The sequence below is a fragment of the Somniosus microcephalus genome, chromosome 21, assembly GCF_052327205.1.
Source record: "Somniosus microcephalus isolate GS21.2 chromosome 21, FLI_Smic_1.0, whole genome shotgun sequence".
Classification (NCBI taxonomy): Eukaryota; Metazoa; Chordata; class Chondrichthyes; order Squaliformes; family Somniosidae; genus Somniosus; species Somniosus microcephalus.
The window spans coordinates 79,939,296-79,962,568 of record NC_141007.1 but is presented as its reverse complement, the minus strand read 5'-3'; the positions used below and the strand labels follow the sequence as shown (position 1 = coordinate 79,962,568).

General features: G+C 48.0%; 1 protein-coding gene across 1 annotated transcript in view; it reads right to left on the bottom strand.

Annotated features, from left to right (window-relative positions):
* ankfn1a (ankyrin repeat and fibronectin type III domain containing 1a) overlaps positions 1–23,273 on the bottom strand; it is a 194,364-nt gene that overhangs the window by 4,410 nt on the left and 166,681 nt on the right. Inside the window, exons 15-16 of the mRNA XM_085964026.1 lie at positions 15,667–15,833; positions 1,493–1,706 (exon numbers count right to left, since the gene is read on the bottom strand). Of these exons, the coding sequence (XP_085820152.1) occupies positions 1,493–1,706; positions 15,667–15,833 (381 nt within the window). The remainder of the gene's footprint in view (positions 1–1,492; positions 1,707–15,666; positions 15,834–23,273) is intronic.

Here is a 23,273-nt window from a genome sequence, read left to right as displayed (position 1 = left end):
GGGGAACAGGTACAGTGACCTTTAAAGGTTGGGGTGCAGATGGAAGCATCAATGGGATTCTGGGTTTTATACACGGGGCACTGAGTGCAAAAGTGAGGAAGTGGTGTTGAATTTTTACAGCCACAGATACAGGAGTGAGGACATTTCTGTGAACCCCATTAGAGGAAGAATGCTAGGAAAAGGAAAGTGAAGATTCACTAGAATATCAGAAATGAGAGGTTAAGCTTAGGAAAAAAGCTTGAAAAATGGGGTTTGTTACAGAACAAGGAAGGTTATTGGGCATCTAATGGAAGGATTCAACACTCTGAAGGGTTTCGAGGATGAACAGTGAGAGATTGTCCCCAGTGTTTGGTGAATCATTGGCCCAGTAATTCCTGTCACAACGCGTGAGTAAGGACGGGATACTCACGCGTGTGCCCGGAGGAATTGCCGGTTTTCAGCATGCACAGCGCATGCGCTGAAAACCGGCATTTCCTGTCCTCTGACCCAAGGGTTAAGAGGCAGAACGTGCGCGACTGCACAGGCAGCGCGTGCGCAGTAAAATTCCTTTTTTTTTTCAGAGTTGCGCGCGTGTAAAGGCCTCCGGTCTTTACGCGTGGAAAAACAAGACGTAAGTATTTAGTTTTTCAGGTAAGTGGGCTTTTAGTACAATGTAGAATTTTTTTTCCACAGGTTTGTTATTTTTAAAGAATTTACAGTAAGGTAAGTTTAGTTTTAGACCCTATTTTTTAAAAATTTATTTTTTTCAAAAAATTGATTAATTGTTTAAAACATTTTAAAAAACTTATTTATAGTTAATACAATCAGTGGGATGTTTTTTAAAATTTTATTTAAAGTTAAAGTAGTGTTTTGGCAGTCCATACTTTTCATGAGTTTGACAGCTCTTACTGTCAAACTCATGAATGAGTTTCCCCTCCCCTGATTGGCTGCACAGTGCTCACCTGATCCCAGCCGGCACATCGCACTAACTACGCCGCTGGATCAGGTTAGCACAGCGCGCCGACATCGGAACCGGGCCTGTGACAGGAAATGCAAGCAGGCCCGGGCTTCAGATGTCGGCGCGCAGGGTGAGTGCAGATCGGGGGCTTGCACGCGCGGCAAGCCCCCGACACCAAGTTCTGGGCCATTAACAAGAGGCACGGACTGAGCATCATCACTAGGACAATGAATGGGGAAGTTGGAAGAATTGTTTTCACACAGAAGGTTATTAGAACAGGAAATGGTTTACCACAAGGGGCTATTGATGGAGAGACTGCAACATCAGTTAAAAGGGAACTGGGTAAGGATTTGAAAAGGAGGAATATAAAAGGTTACAAGGGAAGGGCAGGGAAATGGGACTGGAGTAGATAGCTCCAGTTCAAGAGCCAGCGGTGGGGCAGGTGCGATGGGCCGAATGGCCTCCTTCTGTGCTGTAGTTTCTGTGAGTCAGTGATTCTGTGACCCGTACCCTCCCTCCGTGAGATGGAGACCCCGAAACCGTCACTTTCCTCACCGCTCACAGCTTTTCTGCGCCGATTCTCTGGCGAGGGTGATGGGGAAGGCAGGTAGTCCATGTGGGAGGATGTGGAATCATTCTTTCCCTGAGGAGCCTCCTCCGAGGAGCTGATGAGCCACGTGATTGGGAGGCCTCCGGAGGGGTGTTTGTAGCGAGCATACTGCAACGCATCCATGATCCACCGCACCTCTCGCCAGATCACATCCAGTTGCTGCAGGAGAAGGAACAGGTAATGTTACGCAGGTACCCACACTCTCCTGTACCACTCACTCACCTTTACCGCTCACTCACCTGTACCACACACTCTCCTGTACCACTCACTCACCTGTACCACACACTCACCTGTACCGTAGATACCCACACACACACCTGTAGCGCACTCACCTGTACTGTAGATACCCCCACACACACCTGTAGCACACACTCACCTGTACTGTAGATACCCACACACACCTGTACCGCACACTCACCTGTACCGTAGATACCCCCACACACACCTGTACCGCACACTCGCCTGTACCGTAGATACCCCCACACACACCTGTACCGCACACACACCTGTACTGTAGATACCCCCACGCACCTGTAGCACACTCACCTGTACTGTAGATACCCCCACACACACCTGTACCGCACACTCACCTGTACTGTAGATACCCATACACACCTGTAGTGCACTCACCTGTACTGTAGATACCCCCACACACCTGTAGCACACTCATCTGTACTGTAGATACCCCCACACACACCTGTAGCACACTCACCTGTACTGTAGATACCCCCACACACACCTGTACCGCACACTCACCTGTACTGTAGATACCCCCACACACCTGTAGCACACTCACCTGTACTGTAGATACCCCCACACACACCTGTAGCACACTCACCTGTACTGTAGATACCCCCACACACACCTGTACCACACACTCACCTGTACTGTAGATACCCCCACACACCTGTAGCACACTCACCTGTACTGTAGATACCCCCACACACACCTGTAGCACACTCACCTGTACTGTAGATAACCCCACACACACCTGTACCGCACACTCACCTGTACTGTAGATACCCCCACACACACCTGTAGCACACTCACCTGTACTGTAGATACCCCCACACACACCTGTACCGCACACTCACCTGTACTGTAGATACCCCCACACACACCTGTAGCACACTCACCTGTACTGTAGATACCCCCACACACACCTGTAGCACACTCACCTGTACCGTAGACACCCACACACACACCTGTAGCACACACTCACCTGTACCATAGATACCCCCACACACACACCTGTACCGCACACTCACCTGTACTGTAGATACCCACACACAGCTGTAGCACACTCACCTGTACTGTAGACACCCACACACACACCTGTACTGCACACTCACCTGTACTGTAGACACCCACACACACACCTGTACCGCACACTCACCTGTACCGTAGATACCCCCACACACCTGTACCGCACACTCACCTGTACTGTAGACACCCACACACACACCTGTAGCACACTCACCTGTACTGTAGATACCCACACACACCTGTAGCACACTCACCTGTACCGTAGATACCCCCACACACACCTGTACCGCACACTCACCTGTACTGTAGATACCCACACACACCTGTAGCACACTCACCTGTACCGTAGATACCCCCACACACACCTGTAGCACACTCACCTGTACTGTAGATACCCCCCACACACCTGTAGCACACTCACCTGTACCGTAGATACCCCCACACACACCTGTAGCACACTCACCTGTACTGTAGATACCCCCACACACACCTGTAGCACACTCACCTGTACTGTAGATACCCCCACACACACCTGTAGCACACACTCACCTGTACCATAGATACCCAAACACACACCTGTAGCACACTCACCTGTACCGTAGATACCCCCACACACACCTGTAGCACACTCACCTGTACTGTAGATACCCCCACACACACCTGTAGCACACACACACCTGTACCATAGATACCCACACACACACCTGTAGCGCACACTCACCTGTACCGTAGATACCCCCCACACACACCTGTAGCACACACACACCTGTACCGTAGATACCCCCACACACACCTGTAGCACACTCACCTGTACCGTAGATACCCACACACACCTGTAGCACACACACACCTGTACCGTAGATACCCCCACACACACCTGTAGCACACTCACTTGTACTGTAGATACCCCCACACACACCTGTAGCACACACACACCTGTACCGTAGATACCCCCACACCTGTAGCACACTCACCTGTACGTTAGATGCCCCCACACACACCTGTAGCGCACACTCACCTGTACTGTAGACACCCACACACACACCTGTAGCACACACACACCTGTACCGTAGATACCCCCACACACACACCTGTACCACACACTCACCTGTACTGTAGATACCCACACACACACCTGTAGCACACACTCACCTGTACCGTAGATACCCCCACACACACACCTGTAGCGCACTCACCTGTACCGTAGATACCCACACACACACCTGTAGCACACACTCACCTGTACCGTAGATACCCCCACACACACACCTGTAGCACACTCACCTGTACCGTAGATACCCCCACACACCTGTAGCACACTCACCTGTACTGTAGATACCCCACACACACCTGTAGCACACTCACCTGTACTGTAGATACCCACACATACCTGTAGCACACACTCACCTGTACCGTAGATACCCCCACACACACCTGTAGCACACACTCACCTGTACCGTAGATACCCCCACACACACCTGTAGCACACACACCTGTACCGTAGAACCCCACACACACCTGTACCGCACACTCACCTGTACCGTAGATACCCACACACACACCTGTACCGCACACTCACCTGTACCGTAGATACCCACACACACCTGTAGCACACTCACCTGTACCGTAGATACCCACACACACCTGTACCGCACACTCACCTGTAGCGTAGATACCCACACACACCTGTAGCACACTCACCTGTACCGTAGATACCCACACACACACCTGTAGCACACTCACCTGTACCGTAGATACCCACACACACCTGTAGCACTCACCTGTACCGTAGATACCCACACACACCTGTACCGCACACTCACCTGTAGCGTAGATACCCACACACACCTGTAGCACACACACCTGTAGCGTAGATACCCACACACACCTGTAGCACACACACCTGTACCGTAGATATCCACACACATACCTGTAGCACACACTCACCTGTACCATAGATATCCACACTCACCTACCTCACACTCTACCCCCCGAACCCCCACCCCCAGCCAACCAGCTTCCACTAGTGCTGCTGGTATCTTTATGGGCTAGGTGTTGCTGAATCTAATCGAGGGGTTCGGGGTGTTTATATATACAATAACAGATACCCGGGAGCGAGTTACAGGCTGTAATGAGACAGGGTTAATTAATAACCATATACTGAAGGAGCCTCTGGGGAGCCGTGATCATAATATGATAGAATTTTATGTTGCGTTTGAAAGTGATTTAGTTGAATCCGAAACTCGGGTCCTAAACCTGAACAAAGCAAACTACGTAGGTATGAAAGGCGACTTGTCTAAGGTATGTTGGGAAACTAGATTAAAAAATGACAGTAGAAAAGCAATGGCAAACATTTAAAGAAATAATTCATAATTCGCAACAAATATACATTCCCTTAAGGAATTAAAACATCACGGGAAAAATGATCCAACCGTGGCTAACAAGAGAAATTAAAGATAGTATTAGATTAAAGGAAGAGGCTTATAATGTTGCCAAAATGATTAGTAAGCCTGAGGATTGGGAGGATTTTAGAATTCAGCAAAGGAGGACTAAGAAATTGATAAAGAAAGGGAAAATAGAATACGAGATAGACTAGCGAGAGACATAAAAACAGACTGTAAAAGCTTCGATATGTATGTAAATAGGAAAAGATTAGCGAAAATAAATGTGGGTCCCTTACAGGCTGAGACAGGGGGAATTATAATGGGGAAAAAGGAAATGGCAGAGAAATTAAACAAATACTTTGGCCGCGATTTTGCCGGCACTCAGAGAGGAGGGTCAGAGGTTAAAGTCCTATTGATTGACGGCGGGTCCCGAACCCGCTGTCAACCCGCCTCCAAACAGCCTTCCCAAGTGTCGGGTCCCTGATTTGCGAATGGACCCGACACCTAGTGGCGAGAAATAGATTAAAGGCAATTACCTGCCTATTAACAGATACTTCTCAATAGCGTTCAGCCTGTTTTTTGATTTTCCCGCTTCTGGGTCAGGTTTCACGACATCCGGACACCATGCCAGGTAAGTGTGACATGTTGTGAGTCTGGTGTAATGTTTGTGAAAGATAACAACTGCAGAAGTGGTGTGAAGGATCCAATGTTGCACATGGTGAGTTTCAGAGCAAAGAAAATGTTGGTTACTGCATTTTTAAAACATATACAGATTTCTTTAGCTTACAAGTTCTTAATTCCAACTATATGCCCAGTGCCACCTCATTGGGAGAACCTCTCTCACCAGTGACAGATCGCTTCTGTCATCTCGCCTGCAGCTGCCATCTATTCCAGCATATGGAGGGAGTCATTCGAAAGCTTGGGTGCAAGAGCTCACCCTTGTGCAGTGATTGTCAGTGTTTTCAGCACCTCAATGCTGTCAAACACTGAGAAATCAACTGTCAAAATAAAATTGTGCACGGTCCCTTTAAGGAAACCAGCAGATGACGCGTCATTAAATGACATCATCAGACCCGCTTCCTGTTAATTGGCCGTTACAAGGTCAATCAATGGAAAATCACGTCTGTGGAGCGGAGGCAGCTGGGGGCGGGACCGGAACCTGGAAACCAGCTGACCTGCACCCATCCCGACACCGAACGCAAAATCGCGGCCTTTGTGTCTGTCTTCATGGAAAAAGACACAAAAAACCTCCCGGAAATAGTAGAGAACCAAGGGACTAGCGAGAATGAGGAACTGAATGAAATTAGTATTCGTAAAAAAATAGTACTGGAGAAATTAATGGGACTGAAAGCCAATAAATTCCCTGGACTTGATGGCCTACATCCTAGGGTTTTGAAAGAGGTGGCTATAGAGATAGTGGATGCGTTGGTTGTCATCTTCCAAAATTCCACAGATTCTAGAACGGTTCCTGTGGATTGGAAGGTAGCAAATGTAACCGCACTATTTAAGAAAGGAGGGAGAGAGAAAACAGGGAACTACAGACCAGTTAGCCTGACATCAGTAGTAGGGAAAATGCTAGAATCTACTATGAAGGACGTGGTAACAGGGGACTTAGAACATAATAATAGGATTGGGCAGAGTAAACACAGATTTATAAAAGGGAAATCATGTTTGACAAATCTGTTAAGAGTTTTTTGAGGTTGTAACTAGCAGATTAGATAAGGGTGTATTTGGATTTTCAGAAGGCATTCAATAAGGTGCCACACAAGTGGTTATTAAACAAAATTAGGGCTCATGGGATTGGGGGTAATATACTAGCATGGATTGAGGATTGGTTAACAGACAGAAAACAGAGAGTAGGAATAAACGGATCATTTTCGGGTTGGCAGGCTGTAACTAGTGGGGTACCGCAAGGATCAGTGCTTGGACCTCAGCTATTCACAATCTACATCAATGATTTGGATGAGGGGACCAAATGTAATATCCAAGTTTGCTGATGATACAAAGCTGGGTGGGAATGTAAGTTGTGAGGAGGATGCAAGGTGGCTTCATGGGGATATAAACAGGCTAAGTGAGTGGGCAAGAACATGGCAAATGGAATATAATGTGGAGAAATGGTGTTCAACAGAGTGCAGGAACAATATATTCCACTAAAAGGAAAGAACAAACTAAACACTAATGAGACTCCATGGATGAATAAAGCCATAAGGGAACAATTGAGGGTAAGGAAAGAGGCATACATTAAGTACATAGACGACAGGGGAGTGCAGGATAAGGAAGAATATGAAGAGATTAGGAGAGAAGTCATAAAACAATTAGGAAGGCAAAGAGGAACTATGAAATTAAATTATCAAGGAACATAAAACAAAATAGTAAAATATTTTATAGGCACATCAATAAAAAAAGGAAGGTTGGGATGGGAATAGGGCTATTAAGCGATAGACAGGATAATACCACAGGTAACGATAGAGAGATGGCAGAAATATTAAATTATTATTTTGTTTCAGTATTTACCAGGGAGATAGAACAGATGGACATGACAATGGACGATGAGATTAGTAATGAAATAAATGCATTAAAAATAATAAGAGGGGATATATTAAATAAACTAATCAAACTCAGAGGATAAAACCTCTGGTCCGGATGGATTGTATCCACGCATTTTAAAATAATCTAGGGAAGAGATAGCAGCGGCATTACTACACATATTTAATCATTCGTTAGAAAAAGGTATAGTGCCAGAGGACTGGCGGATAGCTAACGTAATACCTATATTTAAGAAGGGGGATAGAACATGTCCAGGGAATTATAGACCAGTCAGCTTAACATCGGTGGTAGGAAAAATAATGGAATCCCTACTAAAGGAGAAAATAGAAGAACATCTAGAAACCAAAAATATAATAATGAATAGTCAGCATGGATTTCAAAAGGGAAAGTCTTGCTTGACCAACTTCATTGAATTTTTTGAAGAGGTAACAGCGAGAGTGGACAAGGGTAATGCAGTAAATGTAATTGATCTGGATTTTCAAAAGGCCTTCGATATGGTACCCCATAATAGACTGATGAACACGGTCAGAGAATGCGGAGTCAGGGGACAAGTAACAGAATGGATTGCTGGCTGGCTTCAGGACAGAAAGCAGAGAGTGGGAGTAAAGGGTAGCTATTCACCGTGGCAGAAGGTGGGTAGTGGTGTTCCACAAGGACCACTGCTGTTCGCAATTTATATTAACGATTTAGACTTTGGAATCAAAAACACAATTTCTAAATTTGTGGATGACACCAAATTGGGGGGGTAGTCAATACTGAGGAGGACTGCAACAAATTATAGGAGGCCATTAATAAACTTGCAGAATGGGCATATAATTGGCAAATGAAGTTCAACATTGATAAATGTGAGGTAGGAAGAATAGGGAGGTCACTTATCATTTGGAGGGTGCGAGTCTAGGTGGGGTAGAGGAACAAAGGGATCTCGGAGTACAAATACACAAATCACTAAAAGTAGCGACACAGGTTAGCAAGGCCATGAAAAAAGCAAACCAAGCACTAGGGTTTATTTCTAGAGGGATAGCATTGAAAAGTAGGGAAGTTATGCTAAACCTGTATCGAACTTTGGTTAGACCACACTTGAAGTACTGTGCACAGTGGTCTCACCAAGGCCCTATATAATTGGAGTAAGACTTCTTTACTCCTGTACTCACTTGGAGTACTGCGTACAGTTCTGGTCGCCATATTATAAAAAGGATATAGAGGCACTGGAGAGGGTGCAGAGAAAATTTACAAGGATGATACCAGAAATGCGAGGGTATACATATCAGGAAAGGATGAACAGGCTTGAAAAAAGAGGCTGAGGGGTGACCTAATAGAGGTCTTTAAAATTATGAAAAATGTTAATAGAGTGGATACAGAGAGAATGTTTCCACTTGTGGGGAAGAGCATAACTAGAGGCCATCAATATAAGATAGTCACCAAGAAATCCAATAGGGAATTCAGAAGAAACTTCTTTACCCAGAGAGTGGTGAGAATGTGGAACTCACTACTGTTAAGTCTGTGAATTATTTAGTTAATTAAAACAGACTAATGAGTAACAATAAAAACAGGTCTTTACTGGTTGGAGGTAGGGACTATACTGAATACAAGATTACTGCACAGTGCTTATATACCCGTGTGTTCACCCCCGGTATTACGTCTACAGCAGCCTGAGAAAGTAGTACATCTCTTAAGGTGGAACAGGCTTAAGCTCTCTTAAGGTGGAACAGGTTACATACACAACACTCCTCCCTTCTTAGCTTTATAGTCATCCCCCCCATTTAACATAACGTAATATCATATATACATATATAACTTCATGTTTAACGTAACATATCACAGATTCAGTCTCTGCGGAAAACAGTTCACAGATTCAATCTCTGTGGTGTAGTCGGTTCACGTTACTCATTCAATAGTCCTTTCATGGATTTAACAGCTTGAACTTCCGAACTGATTTGGCTCCGTTCGGAGGGACCACGTGTGTGATCTGGTAGAGGTGATAATGGTTCAGATGGGTCATCTTCTGTTTTTACTTTTCCTTTTCTGCTTCTTGGAGACTCTCTGGGCTCCATTGTCAGCTGCCACAGCTGCCAGCTGCATGCGCAGTTCCTCCTTCTCTTCCTCCTGTTTCCGTCGTAGAGCCAGCTTCTCCCGATGTTCCGTAGACTTTTGGTGCTCCTCCATGATTTCTGCACTTTGGGAGTCGAAGTTACAAGCTGGGCAGGACAGGACATCGTAATATTCGGTGTCGTCCACCAGGTCATGGTAATATTCGGTGTCGTCCTGAGCTGGACGTTAGCCAGCTCTTGTTCCAAATCCAGACATCTTTCCTGAAGAGACTTCTTCATGTGTACCTCTGCATCCAGCTTTTTCTGGGCTTTCAGCAAGTCGTTTACTAGTGACCTCATTTGTGATTTTAATACTTCAACTTCCTTTGGAGATTGATTGATCGGACTATGCAATCCCTCTACCGGAGCAGCTGTTTCAGCGGTCTGTTGTTCTACATTGACGTGAGTCAGCGTACTTTTGGCATCCAATGGCTGCTCTGTTGCAGTCGTTTCAGTCTGTGTCGTCACATCAGCCATCTCAATGACTTTTGAGAGCTCCGAACCCTTTTCCTTTGAAGATCGCAGCTCGTGTTCAAGTTTTTCCCATTTCAGAGTCTTGTCCCTCAGCATATGAAGGAGTTGGCTGACCGTTAACTCTTCTGACACCAGATTATGGCACGCACCTTCAGAACCTGAATCAGCTTTGATTCGTTCGGCCTCCTCGCGCAGATGGTTGGTGTGCTCCTGCTCCATTTTCTCCATCAGTTGCTTCTGTTGACTTTCCAGATTCTCCCACTCTGTAACAAAGAACTTTTTTATTTCATTCATCTCTTGCTCAAAACGGCGAATCATTTGTTCTAATTGCTGTTGTAGTTTGAAATGGAGTTGAGTTCGAGCCCAGTGTCCCTCAAAAATGTGCATATCAGTAGACTTGACAGACTCAGAATTCTCTGTTAAACTATGTTGTTGTTGCTCAGTGGAATTCTGTGCTGAAACTTTGTCTTTTGCACATGGGTTGGTCTTACCATCATCAGTTCTAGAGTCTGGGCTGATTATCTGCACCGAGTTCTCACTCTTTATGGCTTTTAGCGAATGCCAGTCCATATTTATGTTTCTAAACCACTCCCGGCCTAGTAGTGGTGGACCTCCCTCCGGTAGCACATATAAGTCCATTATTTGACTTCCTTCGCCCTTGTTGGCCACTGCAACCTTTATTGTCCCGATGGGGTACACTCTCTGCCCCGTGTAGGTTGTCAATATAATCTCCGTATCCTGTAGGGGAATATGTTGGAATAACCTTCTGTAATCTTTCTTATTCATGACCGACAATGCCGATCCAGTGTCCAATTCCATTTTTACTTGGACTCCTTCTATCTGAAGAGTAACCCAAATTGTCTGGAGGTCTGCACCCTTACCAACGTTGAGTACCCTTAAGCTAGCCAGTTCAATACTGCTTGCGTCTGAATCGGACTCCTGTTCGGCCACCTTGTGTACCTTTGCGTATTTCCCTTGCGGTGACTTCTTGTTGCTGGTCTTCTTCGCTGACCTGCATACTCTAGCTATATGTCCAAGCCTACCACAAGTTCTACATTCTTGGTTTTTAAACCAACACTGGTTCTGATCATGCGTTGTCTTTCCACAACAATAACATTTGCCAGAACACACACCCAATTTGTGTGCACTGAGCTCCGGTGACCGTAGCTGCATTACTGCCGTGCCTCTCGCTGCGGCTTCGTGTGCTGCTGCCATAGTGACCGCCTTCTCAAGCGTCAGCTCATTCTCCTCGAGCAGTCGCTTTTGTGTATCCTGTTTAAATAAACCACACACAAATTTGTCTCGAAGTGCCTCTGTCAGTCCCGTTCCAAACTGGCAATATTTCGCTAATTTACGCAATTCCAGCAAATATTCAGCATTGCTTTCATGCTGTAGCTGCCTTCTGTTGTAAAATTTAAATTGTTCCGCTAGCATCAGCGGCGTGGGGTTTAGATGATCTTTCAGGACAGTAACAATCTCATCGAACGTCTTATCCGCCGGTTCATCTGGTGATAACAGGTGTTTCAATTGCCCGTATGTCTTCGCACCCATTAAATTTAATAATGTTAGAGCTTTATCTTGGTCACGAATTTTATTGGCCTTACAATAATTTTTTACTCTTTCAACATATATGGCCCAATCTTCGAGGTCACTATCAAAGGTGCTAATATTCCCATGTTTAGGCATTGTAGATTTGCAATTTCTCAGATTTTATTTTCTTTACTTGTTATCAAAGATGGCGGCTTCCCGCTCTTGCCGTCGTCCTCCGCCCACAAAATGGCGGTTTTCCCGCGCTTGGCGGTCTTCACCCGTCCCCCGACGCCGTCTCCCTTCAGCCCCCGAGTGCGGCCCTTATCAGCGGATGCGATCGATGGCCCGGCTGCGCCTCGCACTTGAAAGCGGCCCGGCCCTTATCTGCCGATCGCTATCGCCCTGTACCTCTCTCTTCCCCAGTCCTGTCTTCTACTCCGGTTCACAAGCTGATGGAGGCTTCAGGGTCCTAATGCCTGTCACTTCCAGTGGGGTGGTGAGTGGTGAGGTTTGAAACCTCTCTTCAACCGCCGTGGAATAACTGCCGCAGGGTAAGAACCTGACTCGTCGCCAGTGTTAAGTCTGTGAATTATTTAGTTAATTAAAACAGACTAATGAGTAACAATAAAAACAGGTCTTTACTGGTTGGAGGTAGGGACTATACTGAATACAAGATTACTGCACAGTGCTTATATACCGGTGTGTTCACCCCCGGTATTACGTCTACAGCAGCCTGAGAAAGTAGTACATCTCTTAAGGTGGAACAGGCTTAAGCTCTCTTAAGGTGGAACAGGTTACATACACAACAACTACCACAGGGAGTGGTTGAAGCGAATAGTATCGATGCATTTAAGGGGAGGCTGGACAAGCATATGAGGGAGAAGGGAATAGAGGGTTATGCTGACAGATTTAGATGAGGAAAGACGGGAGGAGGCTCGAGTGGAGCATAAACACCGGCATGGACTGGTTGGACCGAATGGCCTGTTTCTGTGCCGTATATCCGAGGTAATTGTATGTAATCCTATGTAAATGTGAAGTTATCCACTTTGGTAGGAAATATAGGAAAGCAGAGTATTTTTTAAATGGTGAGAGATTGGGAAATGTTGGTGTTCAGAGGGACCTGGGTGTCCTTGTACATGAATCACTGAAAGTTAACATGCAGGTACAGCAAGCAATTAGGAAAGCAAATGGTATGTTGGCCTTTATTACAAGAGATTTGAGTATAAGAGTAAAGACGTCTTACTACAATTATATAGGGCCCTGGTGAGACCACACCTGGAGTATTGTGCACAGTTTTGGTCTCCTTACCTAAGGAAGGATATACTTGCCATAGAGGGAGTGCAACGAAGGTTCACCAGACTGGTTCCTGGGATGGGGGGATTGTCCTATGAGGAGAGATTGAGTAGACTAGGCCTGAATTCTCTGGAGTTTAGAAGAATGAGAGGTGATCTCATTGAAACATACAAAATTCTTACAGGGATTGACAGGGTAGATGCAGGGAGGATGTTTCCCCTGGCTGGAGAGTCTAGAACCAGGGGTCACAGTCTCAGAATAAGGGGTCGGCCATTTAGGACTGAGATGAGGAGAAATTTCTTCACTCAGAAGATTGTGAATCTTTGGAATTCTCTAACCCAGGGGGCTGTGGAGACTCAGTGGTTGAGTATATTCAAGACAGAGATCAATAGATTTTCGGATATTAAGTGAATCAAGGGATATGGGGATAGTGCAGGAAAGTGGAGATGAGGTAGAAGATCAGCCATGATTTTACTGAATGGTGGAGCAGGATCGAGGGGCCGAATGGCCTACTCCTGCTTCTATTTCTTATGTTCTTATGTAATCTAATCAAGGGGTTTGGGGTGTTATATATAAAATAACAGAAACCCAGGAGTGAGTTACAGGCTGGAATTTAATCGAGGGGTTCGGGGGGTTTATATATAGAATAACAGAAACCCGGGAGTGAGTTACAGGCTGGAATCTAATCGAGGGGTTCGGGGGGTTTATATATAGAATAACAGATCCCCGGGAGTGAGTTACAGGCTGGAATCTAATTGAGGGGTTCGGGGGTTTTATATATAGAATAACAGATCCCCGGGAGTGAGTTACAGGCTGAAATCTAATCGAGGGGTTCGGGGGGTTTATATATAGAATAACAGATACCCGGGAGTGAGTTACAGGCTGGAATCTAATTGAGGGGTTCGGGGGTTTTATATATAGAATAACAGATCCCTGGGAGTGAGTTACAGGCTGAAATTAATCGAGGGTCTCGGGGGGGTTTATATTTAGAATAACGGATACCCGGGAGTGAGTTACAGGCTCGAATCTAATCGAGGGGTTCAGGGGGTTTATATATAGAATAACAGATCCCCGGGAGTGAGTTACAGGCTGGAATCTAATCGAGGGGTTCGGGGGGTTTATATATAGAATAACAGATCCCTGGGAGTGAGTTACAGGCTGAAACTAATCGAGGGGCTCGGGGGGGTTTATATTTAGAATAACAGATCCCCGGGAGTGAGTTACAGGCTGGAATCTAATCGAGGGGTTTCGGGGGGGTTTATATATAGAATAACAGATACCCGGGAGTGAGTTACAGGCTGGAATCTAATCGAGGGGTTCGGGGGGTTTATATATAGAATAACAGATACCCGGGAGTGAGTTACAGGCTGGAATCTAATCGAGGGGTTCGGGGGGGGGTTTATATATAGAATAACAGATCCCCGGGAGTGAGTTACAGGCTGGAATCTAATCGAGGGATTCGGGGGGTTTATATATAGAATAACAGATACCCGGGAGTGAGTTACAGGCTGGAATCTAATCGAGGGGTTTGGGGGGTTTATATATAGAATAATGGATACCCGGGAGTGAGTTACAGGCTGGAATCTAATCGAGGGGTTCGGGGGGTTTATATATAGAATAACAGATCCCCGGGAGTGAGTTACAGGCTGGAATCTAATCGAGGGGTTCGGGGGATTTATATATAGAATAACAGATCCCCGGGAGTGAGTTACAGGCTGGAATCTAATCAAGGGGTTCGGGGGTTTTATATATAGAATAATGGATACCCGGGAGTTAGTTACAGGCTGAAATCTAATCGGGGGTTTCGGGGGGGTTTATATATAGAATAACGGATACCCGGGAGTGAATTACAGGCTGGAATCTTTTCGAGGGGTTCGGGGGGTTTATATATAGAATAACAGATCCCCGGGAGTGAGTTACAGGCTGGAATCTAATCGAGGGGTTCGGGGGGTTTATATATAGAATAACAGATACCCGAGGGTGAGTTACAGGCTGGAATCTAATCGAGGGGTTCGGGGGGTTTATATATAGAATAACAGATCCCCGGGAGTGAGTTACAGGCTGGAATCTAATCGAGGGGTTCGGGGGGTTTATATATAGAATAACAGATCCCCGGGAGTGAGTTACAGGCTGGAATCTAATCGAGGGGTTCGGGGGGTTTATATATAGAATAACAGATACCCGGGAGTGAGTTACAGGCTGGAATCTAATCGAGGGGTTCAGGGGGTTTATATATAGAATAACAGATCCCCGGGAGTGAGTTACAGGCTGGAGTCTAATCGAGGGGTTCGGGGGGTTTATATATAGAATAACAGATACCCGGGAGTGAGTTACAGGCTGGAATCTAATCGAGGGGTTCGGGGGGTTTATATATAGAATAACAGATACCCGGGAGTGAGTTACAGGCTGGAATCTGATCGAGGTATTCGGGAGTTTATATATAGAATAACAGATCCCCGGGAGTGAGTTACAGGCTGGAATCTGATCGAGGGATTCGGGAGTTTATACGTGCCAAGTGAACACACTGCCAGTTCCTACCTGCACTGATTCCGACACTTCCTTGTGCCTCTGTTTAGCTGAGAGAAGCTCTTCATCAGAAATGGCCTCCCTCAAGGCCTGCTGGGAAATGAGCGAGTCTAACTCCAGCAGTGCTGACACCCGGCAGTAGAGGTTCATGAACCGTTCCCTGTAGGAGCAGAAGTGAACTGGAAAAGGACAGAAAAGGCGCGATCAGTATGTGATTGTGAGGTGTCTGCGCGATGTGTCGGAGCGGACCTTCACCACAACCCATGGTCATCCCTCCCACGTACCCCATTAATAGACATGCTGGTCCCAGCTAGTTCAAGATCACATGTGATAACCTGCCCTCGTGTCACCCAGCATGTCAGTGCCTCAAGTATGGTCCATTTTTGGATTGAACCATTTGTTCCAATGTTCCAATTTTACTGTTCTGGCATTTGCCCCCAAGATGAACAGCAACATACCAGAGTGAGAATTGGAAACAAGCGCTCACAACTCCTGTACTTTACAAATCCTGCGAGATAAACAGAGAGGTACTGGGTAGCTTTACGGTGAAGCTGAATTGGAAATTGCCTATGCTAGATATAGTCAGTGTGAGATAGAGTGGGAGTTCCATTGTCAGGTACAGTCAGACCAAGAGGCTCAGTGGAAGTTCCTGCAGTTGATGCAGTTAGAGTAAGATATTGAAGCAGGAGTGCCTGTACTGGGTACAGTTGGACTGAGAGACTGCACTAGGAGTGCCTGTACTTGGTACAGTTGGACTGAGAGACTGCACTAGGAGTCCCTGTACTGGGTACAGTCAGACTGAGAGACTGCACTCGGAGTGCCTGTACGGGGTACAATCGGACTGAGCGACTGCACGAGGAGTGCCTGTACTGGGTACAGTCGGACTAAGAGACTGCATTAGGAGTGCCTGTACTGGGTACAGTCGGACTGAGAGACTGCAGTAGGAGTGTCTGTACAGGGTATAGTCGGACTGAGAGACTGCACTCGGAGTGCCTGTACTGGGTACAGTCGGACTGAGCGACTGCACAAGGAGTGCCTGTACGGGGTACAGTCGGACTGAGCGACTGCACGAGGAGTGCCTGTACTGGGTACAGTCGGACTGAGAGACTGCATTAGGAGTGCCTGTACTGGGTACAGTCGGACTGAGAGACTGCAGTAGGAGTGTCTGTACAGGGTATAGTCGGACTGAGAGACTGCACTAGGAGTGCCTGTACTGGGTACAATCTGACTGAGTGACTGCACTAGGAGTGCCTGTACTGTGTACAGTCGAACAGAGAGACTGCATTTGTAGTGCTTGTACTGGGTACAGTCGGACTGAGAGACTGCAGTAGGAGTGCCTGTACTGGGTACAGTCGGACTGAGAGACTGCAGTAGGAATGCCTGTACTGGGTACAGTCGGACTGAGAGACTGCACTAGGAGTGCCTGTATTGGGTACAGTCAGACTGAGAGACTGCAGCCGGAGTGCCTGTACTGGCTCCGTCGGACTGAGAGACTCAAGTGGGAACTGCTGTAATGGGAGCAATCAGAGTGTGAGGTGGAATTGCCTATTTGTGTACTGGATACAGTCAGCCAGTAAGACTGTTGTGGGAATTTATGTGACAGATATATTCACAGAGTTCCTGTACTGAGTGACATCGGACTGAGAGATTGGGGCAGGGTTTCCTGTACTGGGTATAGTGACACTGTGAGCCTGTATTGGGTATTAGTGCACTAGGTGACAAATACGGTCACTCTGTAACATTTAAGGTGGAGTTTCTGTACTGGGTACAGTCAGACAGAGTGACTGCACTAGGAGTGCCTGTACTGGGTACAGTTGGACTGGGAGACTGCACTAGGAATGCCTGTACTGGGTACAATCAGACTGAGTGACTGCACCAGGAGTGCCTGTACTGGGTACAGTTAGACTCAGCGACTGCACCAGGAGTGCCTGTACTGGGTACAGTCGGACTGAGAGACTGCAGTCAGAGTGCCTGTACTGAGTAGTCGGACTGAGAGACTGCAGTCGGAGTGCCTGTACTGGGTACAGTCAGACTGAGAGACTGCAGTAGGAGGGCCTGTACAGGGTACAGTCGGACTGAGAGACTGCACTAGGAGTGCCTGTACTGGGTACAGTCAGACTGAGAGACTGCACTCGGAGTGCCTGTACAGGGTACAGTCGGACTGAGCGACTGCACGAGGAGTGCCTGTACTGGGTACAGTCGGACTAAGAGACTGCATTAGGAGTGCCTGTACTAGGTACAGTCGGACTGAGAGACTGCAGTAGGAGTGCCTGTATGGGGTACAGTCGGACTGAGAGACTGCACTAGGAGTCCCTGTACTGGGTACAGTCAGACTGAGAGACTGCACTCGGAGTGCCTGTACGGGGTACAGTCAGACTGAGCGACTGCACGAGGAGTGCCTGTACTGGGTACAGTCGGACTAAGAGACTGCGATCGGAGTGCCTGTACTGGGTACAGTCGGACTGAGAGACTGCAGTCAGAGTGCCTGTACTGGGTACAGTCGGACTGAGAGACTGCAGTCAGAGTGCCTGTACTGGGTACAGTCAGACTGGGAGACTGCACTAGGAGTGCCAGTACTGGGTACAGTCGGACTGGGAGACTGCACGAGGAGTGCCTGTACTGGGTACAGTCGGACTGAGAGACTGCATTAGAAGTGCCTGTACTGGGTACAGTCGGACTCAGAGACTGCAGTAGGAGTGTCTGTACTGGGTATAATCGGACTGAGAGACTGCACTAGGAGTGCCTGTACTGGGTACAGTCTGACTGAGTGACTGCACTAGGAGTGCCTGTACTGTGTACAGTCGAACAGAGAGACTGCATTTGTAGTGCCTGTACTGGGTACAGTCGGACTGAGAGACTGCAGTAGGAGTGCCTGTACTGGGTACAGTCGGACTGAGAGACTGCACTAGGAGTGTCTGTACTGGGTACAGTCGGACTGAGAGACTGCACTAGGAGTCCCTGTACTGGGTACAGTCGGACTGAGAGACTGCACTAGGAATGCCTGTACTGGGTACAGTCGGACTGAGCGACTGCACGAGGAGTGCCTGTACTGGGTACAGTCTGACTGAGAGACTGCAGTCGGAGTGCCTGTACTGGTTACCGTCGGACTGAGAGACTCAAGTGGGAACTGCTGTAATGGGAGCAATCAGAGTGTGAGGTGGAATTGCCTATTTGTGTACTGGATACAGTCAGCCAGTAAGACTGTTGTGGGAATTTATGTGACAGATATATTCACAGAGTTCCTGTACTGTGTGACATTGGACTGAGAGATTGGGGCAGGGTTTCCTGTACTGGGTATAGTGACACTGTGAGCCTGTATTGGGTATTAGTGCACTGGGTGACAAATACGGTCACACTGTAACATTTAAGGTGGAGTTTCTGTACTGGGTACAGTCAGACTGAGTGAGTGCACTAGGAGTGCCTGTACTGGGTACAGTCGGACTGGGAGACTGCACTAGGAGTGCCTGTACTGGGTACAGTTAGACTGAGCGACTGCACCAGGAGTGCCTGTACTGGGTACAGTTGGACTGAGAGACTGCAGTCAGAGTGCATGTACTGGGTACAGTCGGACTGAGAGACTGCAGTCGGAGTGCCTGTACTGGGTACAGTCAGACTGAGAGACTGCAGTAGGAGGGCCTGTACTGGGTACAGTCGGACTGAGAGACTGCAGTCAGAGTGCCTGTACTGGGTACAGTCGGACTGAGAGACTGCAGTCAGAGTGCCTGCACTGGGTACAGTCAGACTGAGAGACTGCAGTAGGAGTGCCTGTACTGGGTACAGTCAGACTGAGAGACTGCACTAGGAGTGCCTGTACTGGGTAAAATCGGACTGGGAGACTGCACTAGGAGTGCCTGTACTGGGTACAGTCAGACTGAGCGACTGCACCAGGAGTGCCTGTACTGGGTACAGTCAGACTGAGCGACTGCACCAGGAGTGCCTGTACTGGGTACAGTCGAACAGAGAGACTGTACTAGGAGGGCCTGTACTGGGTACAGTCGGACTGAGAGACTGCAGTCGGAGTGCCTGTACTGGGTACAGTCAGACTGAGAGACTGCAGTAGGAGTGCCTGTACTGGGTACAGTCAGACTGAGAGACTGCAGTCGGAGTGCCTGTACTGGGTACAGTCAGACTGAGAGACTGCACTAGGAGTGCCTGTACTGGGTACAATCGGACTGGGAGACTGCATTGGAGTGCCTGTACTGGGCACAGTCAGACTGAGCGACTGCACCAGGAGTGCCTGTACTGGGTACAGTCAGACTGAGCGACTGCACCAGGAGTGCCTGTACTGGGTACAGTCGAACAGAGAGACTGTACTAGGAGAGCCTGTACTGGGTACAGTCGGACTGAGAGACTGCAGTCAGAGTGCCTGTACTGGGTACAGTCGGACGGAGAGACTGCAGTCAGAGTGCCTGTACTGGGTACAGTCAGACTGAGAGACTGCAGTAGGAGTGCCTGTACTGGGTACAGTCGGACTGAGCGACTGCACGAGGAGTGCCTGTACTGGGTACAGTCGGACTAAGAGACTGCGATCGGAGTGCCTGTGCTGGATACAGTCGGACTGAGAGACTGCATTAGGAGTGCCTGTACTGGGTACAGTCGGACTGAGAGTCTGCAGTAGGAGTGTCTGTACTGGGTATAGTCGGACTGAGAGACTGCACTAGGAGTGCCTGTACTGGGTACAGTCTGACTGAGTGAATGCACTAGGAGTGCCTGTACTGTGTACAGTCGAACAGAGAGACTGCATTTGTAGTGCCTGTACTGGGTACAGTCGGACTGAGAGACTGCAGTAGGAGTGCCTGTACTGGGTACAGTCGGACTGAGAGACTGCACTAGGAGTGTCTGTACTGGGTACAGTCGGACTGAGAGACTGCACTAGGAGTCCCTGTACTGGGTACAGTCGGACTGAGAGACTGCACTAGGAATGCCTGTACTGGGTACAGTCTGACTGAGCAACTGCACGAGGAGTGCCTGTACTGGGTACAGTCTGACTGAGCAATTGCACTAGGAGTGCCTGTATTGGGTACAGTCAGACTGAGAGATTGCAGTCGGAGTGCCTGTACTGGTTACCGTCGGACTGAGAGACTCAAGTGGGAACTGCTGTAATGGGAGCAATCAGAGTGTGAGGTGGAATTGCCTATTTGTGTACTGGATACAGTCAGCCAGTAAGACTGTTGTGGGAATTTATGTGACCGATATATTCACAGAGTTCCTGTACTGTGTGACATCGGACTGAGAGATTGGGGCAGGGTTTCCTGTACTGGGTATAGTGACACTGTGAGCCTGTATTGGGTATTAGTGCACTGGGTGACAAATACGGTCACACTGTAACATTTAAGGTGGAGTTTCTGTACTGGGTACAGTCAGACTGAATGACTGCACTAGGAGTGCCTGTACTGGGTACAGTCGGACTGGGAGGCTGCACTAGGAGTGCCTGTACTGGGTACAGTTAGACTGAGCGACTGCACCAGGAGTGCCTGTACTGGGTACAGTCGGACTGAGAGACTGCAGTCAGAGTGCATGTACTGGGTACAGTCGGACTGAGAGACTGCAGTCAGAGTGCATGTACTGGGTACAGTCGGACTGAGAGACTGCAGTCAGAGTGCCTGTACTGGGTACAGTCGGACTGGGAGACTGCACTAGGAGTGTCTGTACTGGGTACAGTCGGACTGAGAGACTGCAGTCAGAGTGCCTGTACTGGGTACAGTCGGACTGAGAGACTGCACTAGGAGTGCCTGTACTGGGTACAGTCAGACTGAGAGACTGCACTAGGAGTGCCTGTACTGGGTACAGTCGGACTGGGAGACTGCACTAGGAGTGCCTGTACTGGGTACAGTCAGACTGAGCGACTGCACCAGGAGTGCCTGTACTGGGTACAGTCAGACTGAGCGACTGCACCAGGAGTGCCTGTACTGGGTACAGTCGGACTGAGAGACTGCAGTCAGAGTGCCTGTACTGGGTACAGTCAGACTGAGAGACTGCAGTAGGAGTGCCTGTACTGGGTACAGTCAGACTGAGAGACTGCAGTCGGAGTGCCTGTACTGGGTACAGTCAGACTGAGAGACTGCAGTCGGAATGTCTGTACTGGGTACAGTCAGACTGAGAGACTGCAGTCGGAGTGCCTGCACTGGGTACAATCAGACTGAGAGACTACAGTAGGAGTGCCTGTACTGGGGCTTAATTAGACGGGGCGCGGTGTTAATTAGACGGGGCGCCGTGTTAATTAGACGGGGCGCGGTGTTAATTAGATGGGGTGCGGCGTTAATTAGACGGGGCGCGGTGTTAATTAGATGGGGCGCGGTGTTAATTAGATGGGGTGCTGTGTTAATTAGATGGGGTGCTGTGTTAATTAGATGGGGTGTGGTGTTAATTAGACGGGGTGTGGTGTTAATTAGACGGGGCGCGGTGTTAATTAGATGGGGTGCTGTGTTAATTAGATGGGGTGTGGTGTTAATTAGACGGGGTGTGGTGTTAATTAGATGGGGCGCGGTGTTAATTAGATGGGGTGCTGTGTTAATTAGATGGGGTGCTGTGTTAATTAGATGGGGTGTGGTGTTAATTAGATGGGGTGTGGTGTTAATTAGATGGGGTGCGGTGTTAATTAGATGGGGTGCTGTGTTAATTAGACGGGGTGCTGTGTTAATTAGATGGGGTGCGGTGTTAATTAGATGGGGTGCGGTGTTAATTAGATGGGGTGTGGTGTTAATTAGATGGGGTGTGGTGTTAATTAGACGGGGCGCGGTGTTAATTAGATGGGGTGCGGTGTTAATTAGACGGGGCGCGGTGTTAATTAGATGGGGTGCGGTGTTAATTAGACGGGGCGCGGTGTTAATTAGATGGGGTGCTGTGTTAATTAGATGGGGTGCTGTGTTAATTAGATGGGGTGCTGTGTTAATTAGACGGGGTGCTGTGTTAATTAGATGGGGTGCAGTGTTAATTAGATGGGGCGCGGTGTTAATTAGACGGGGTGCTGTGTTAATTAGATGGGGTGCAGTGTTAATTAGACGGGGTGCTGTGTTAATTAGATGGGGTGCAGTGTTAATTAGACGGGGTGCTGTGTTAATTAGACGGGGCGCGGTGTTAATTAGATGGGGTGCGGTGTTAATTAGATGGGGTGCTGTGTTAATTAGACGGGGTGCGGTGTTAATTAGACGGGGCGCTGTGTTAATTAGATGGGGCGCGGTGTTAATTAGATGGGGTGCTGTGTTAATTAGACGGGGTGCTGTGTTAATTAGATGGGGTGCGGTGTTAATTAGATGGGGTGCTGTGTTAATTAGATGGGGTGTGGTGTTAATTAGACGGGGTGCTGTGTTAATTAGACGGGGTGCGGTGTTAATTAGACGGGGTGCGGTGTTAATTAGACGGGGCGCGGTGTTAATTAGATGGGGCGCGGTGTTAATTAGACGGGGCGCGGTGTTAATTAGATGGGGCGCGGTGTTAATTAGATGGGGTGCGGTGTTAATTAGATGGGGTGCTGTGTTAATTAGACGGGGTGCGGTGTTAATTAGACGGGGCGCGGTGTTAATTAGATGGGGCGCGGTGTTAATTAGACGGGGCGCGGTGTTAATTAGATGGGGCGCGGTGTTAATTAGATGGGGTGCGGTGTTAATTAGATGGGGTGC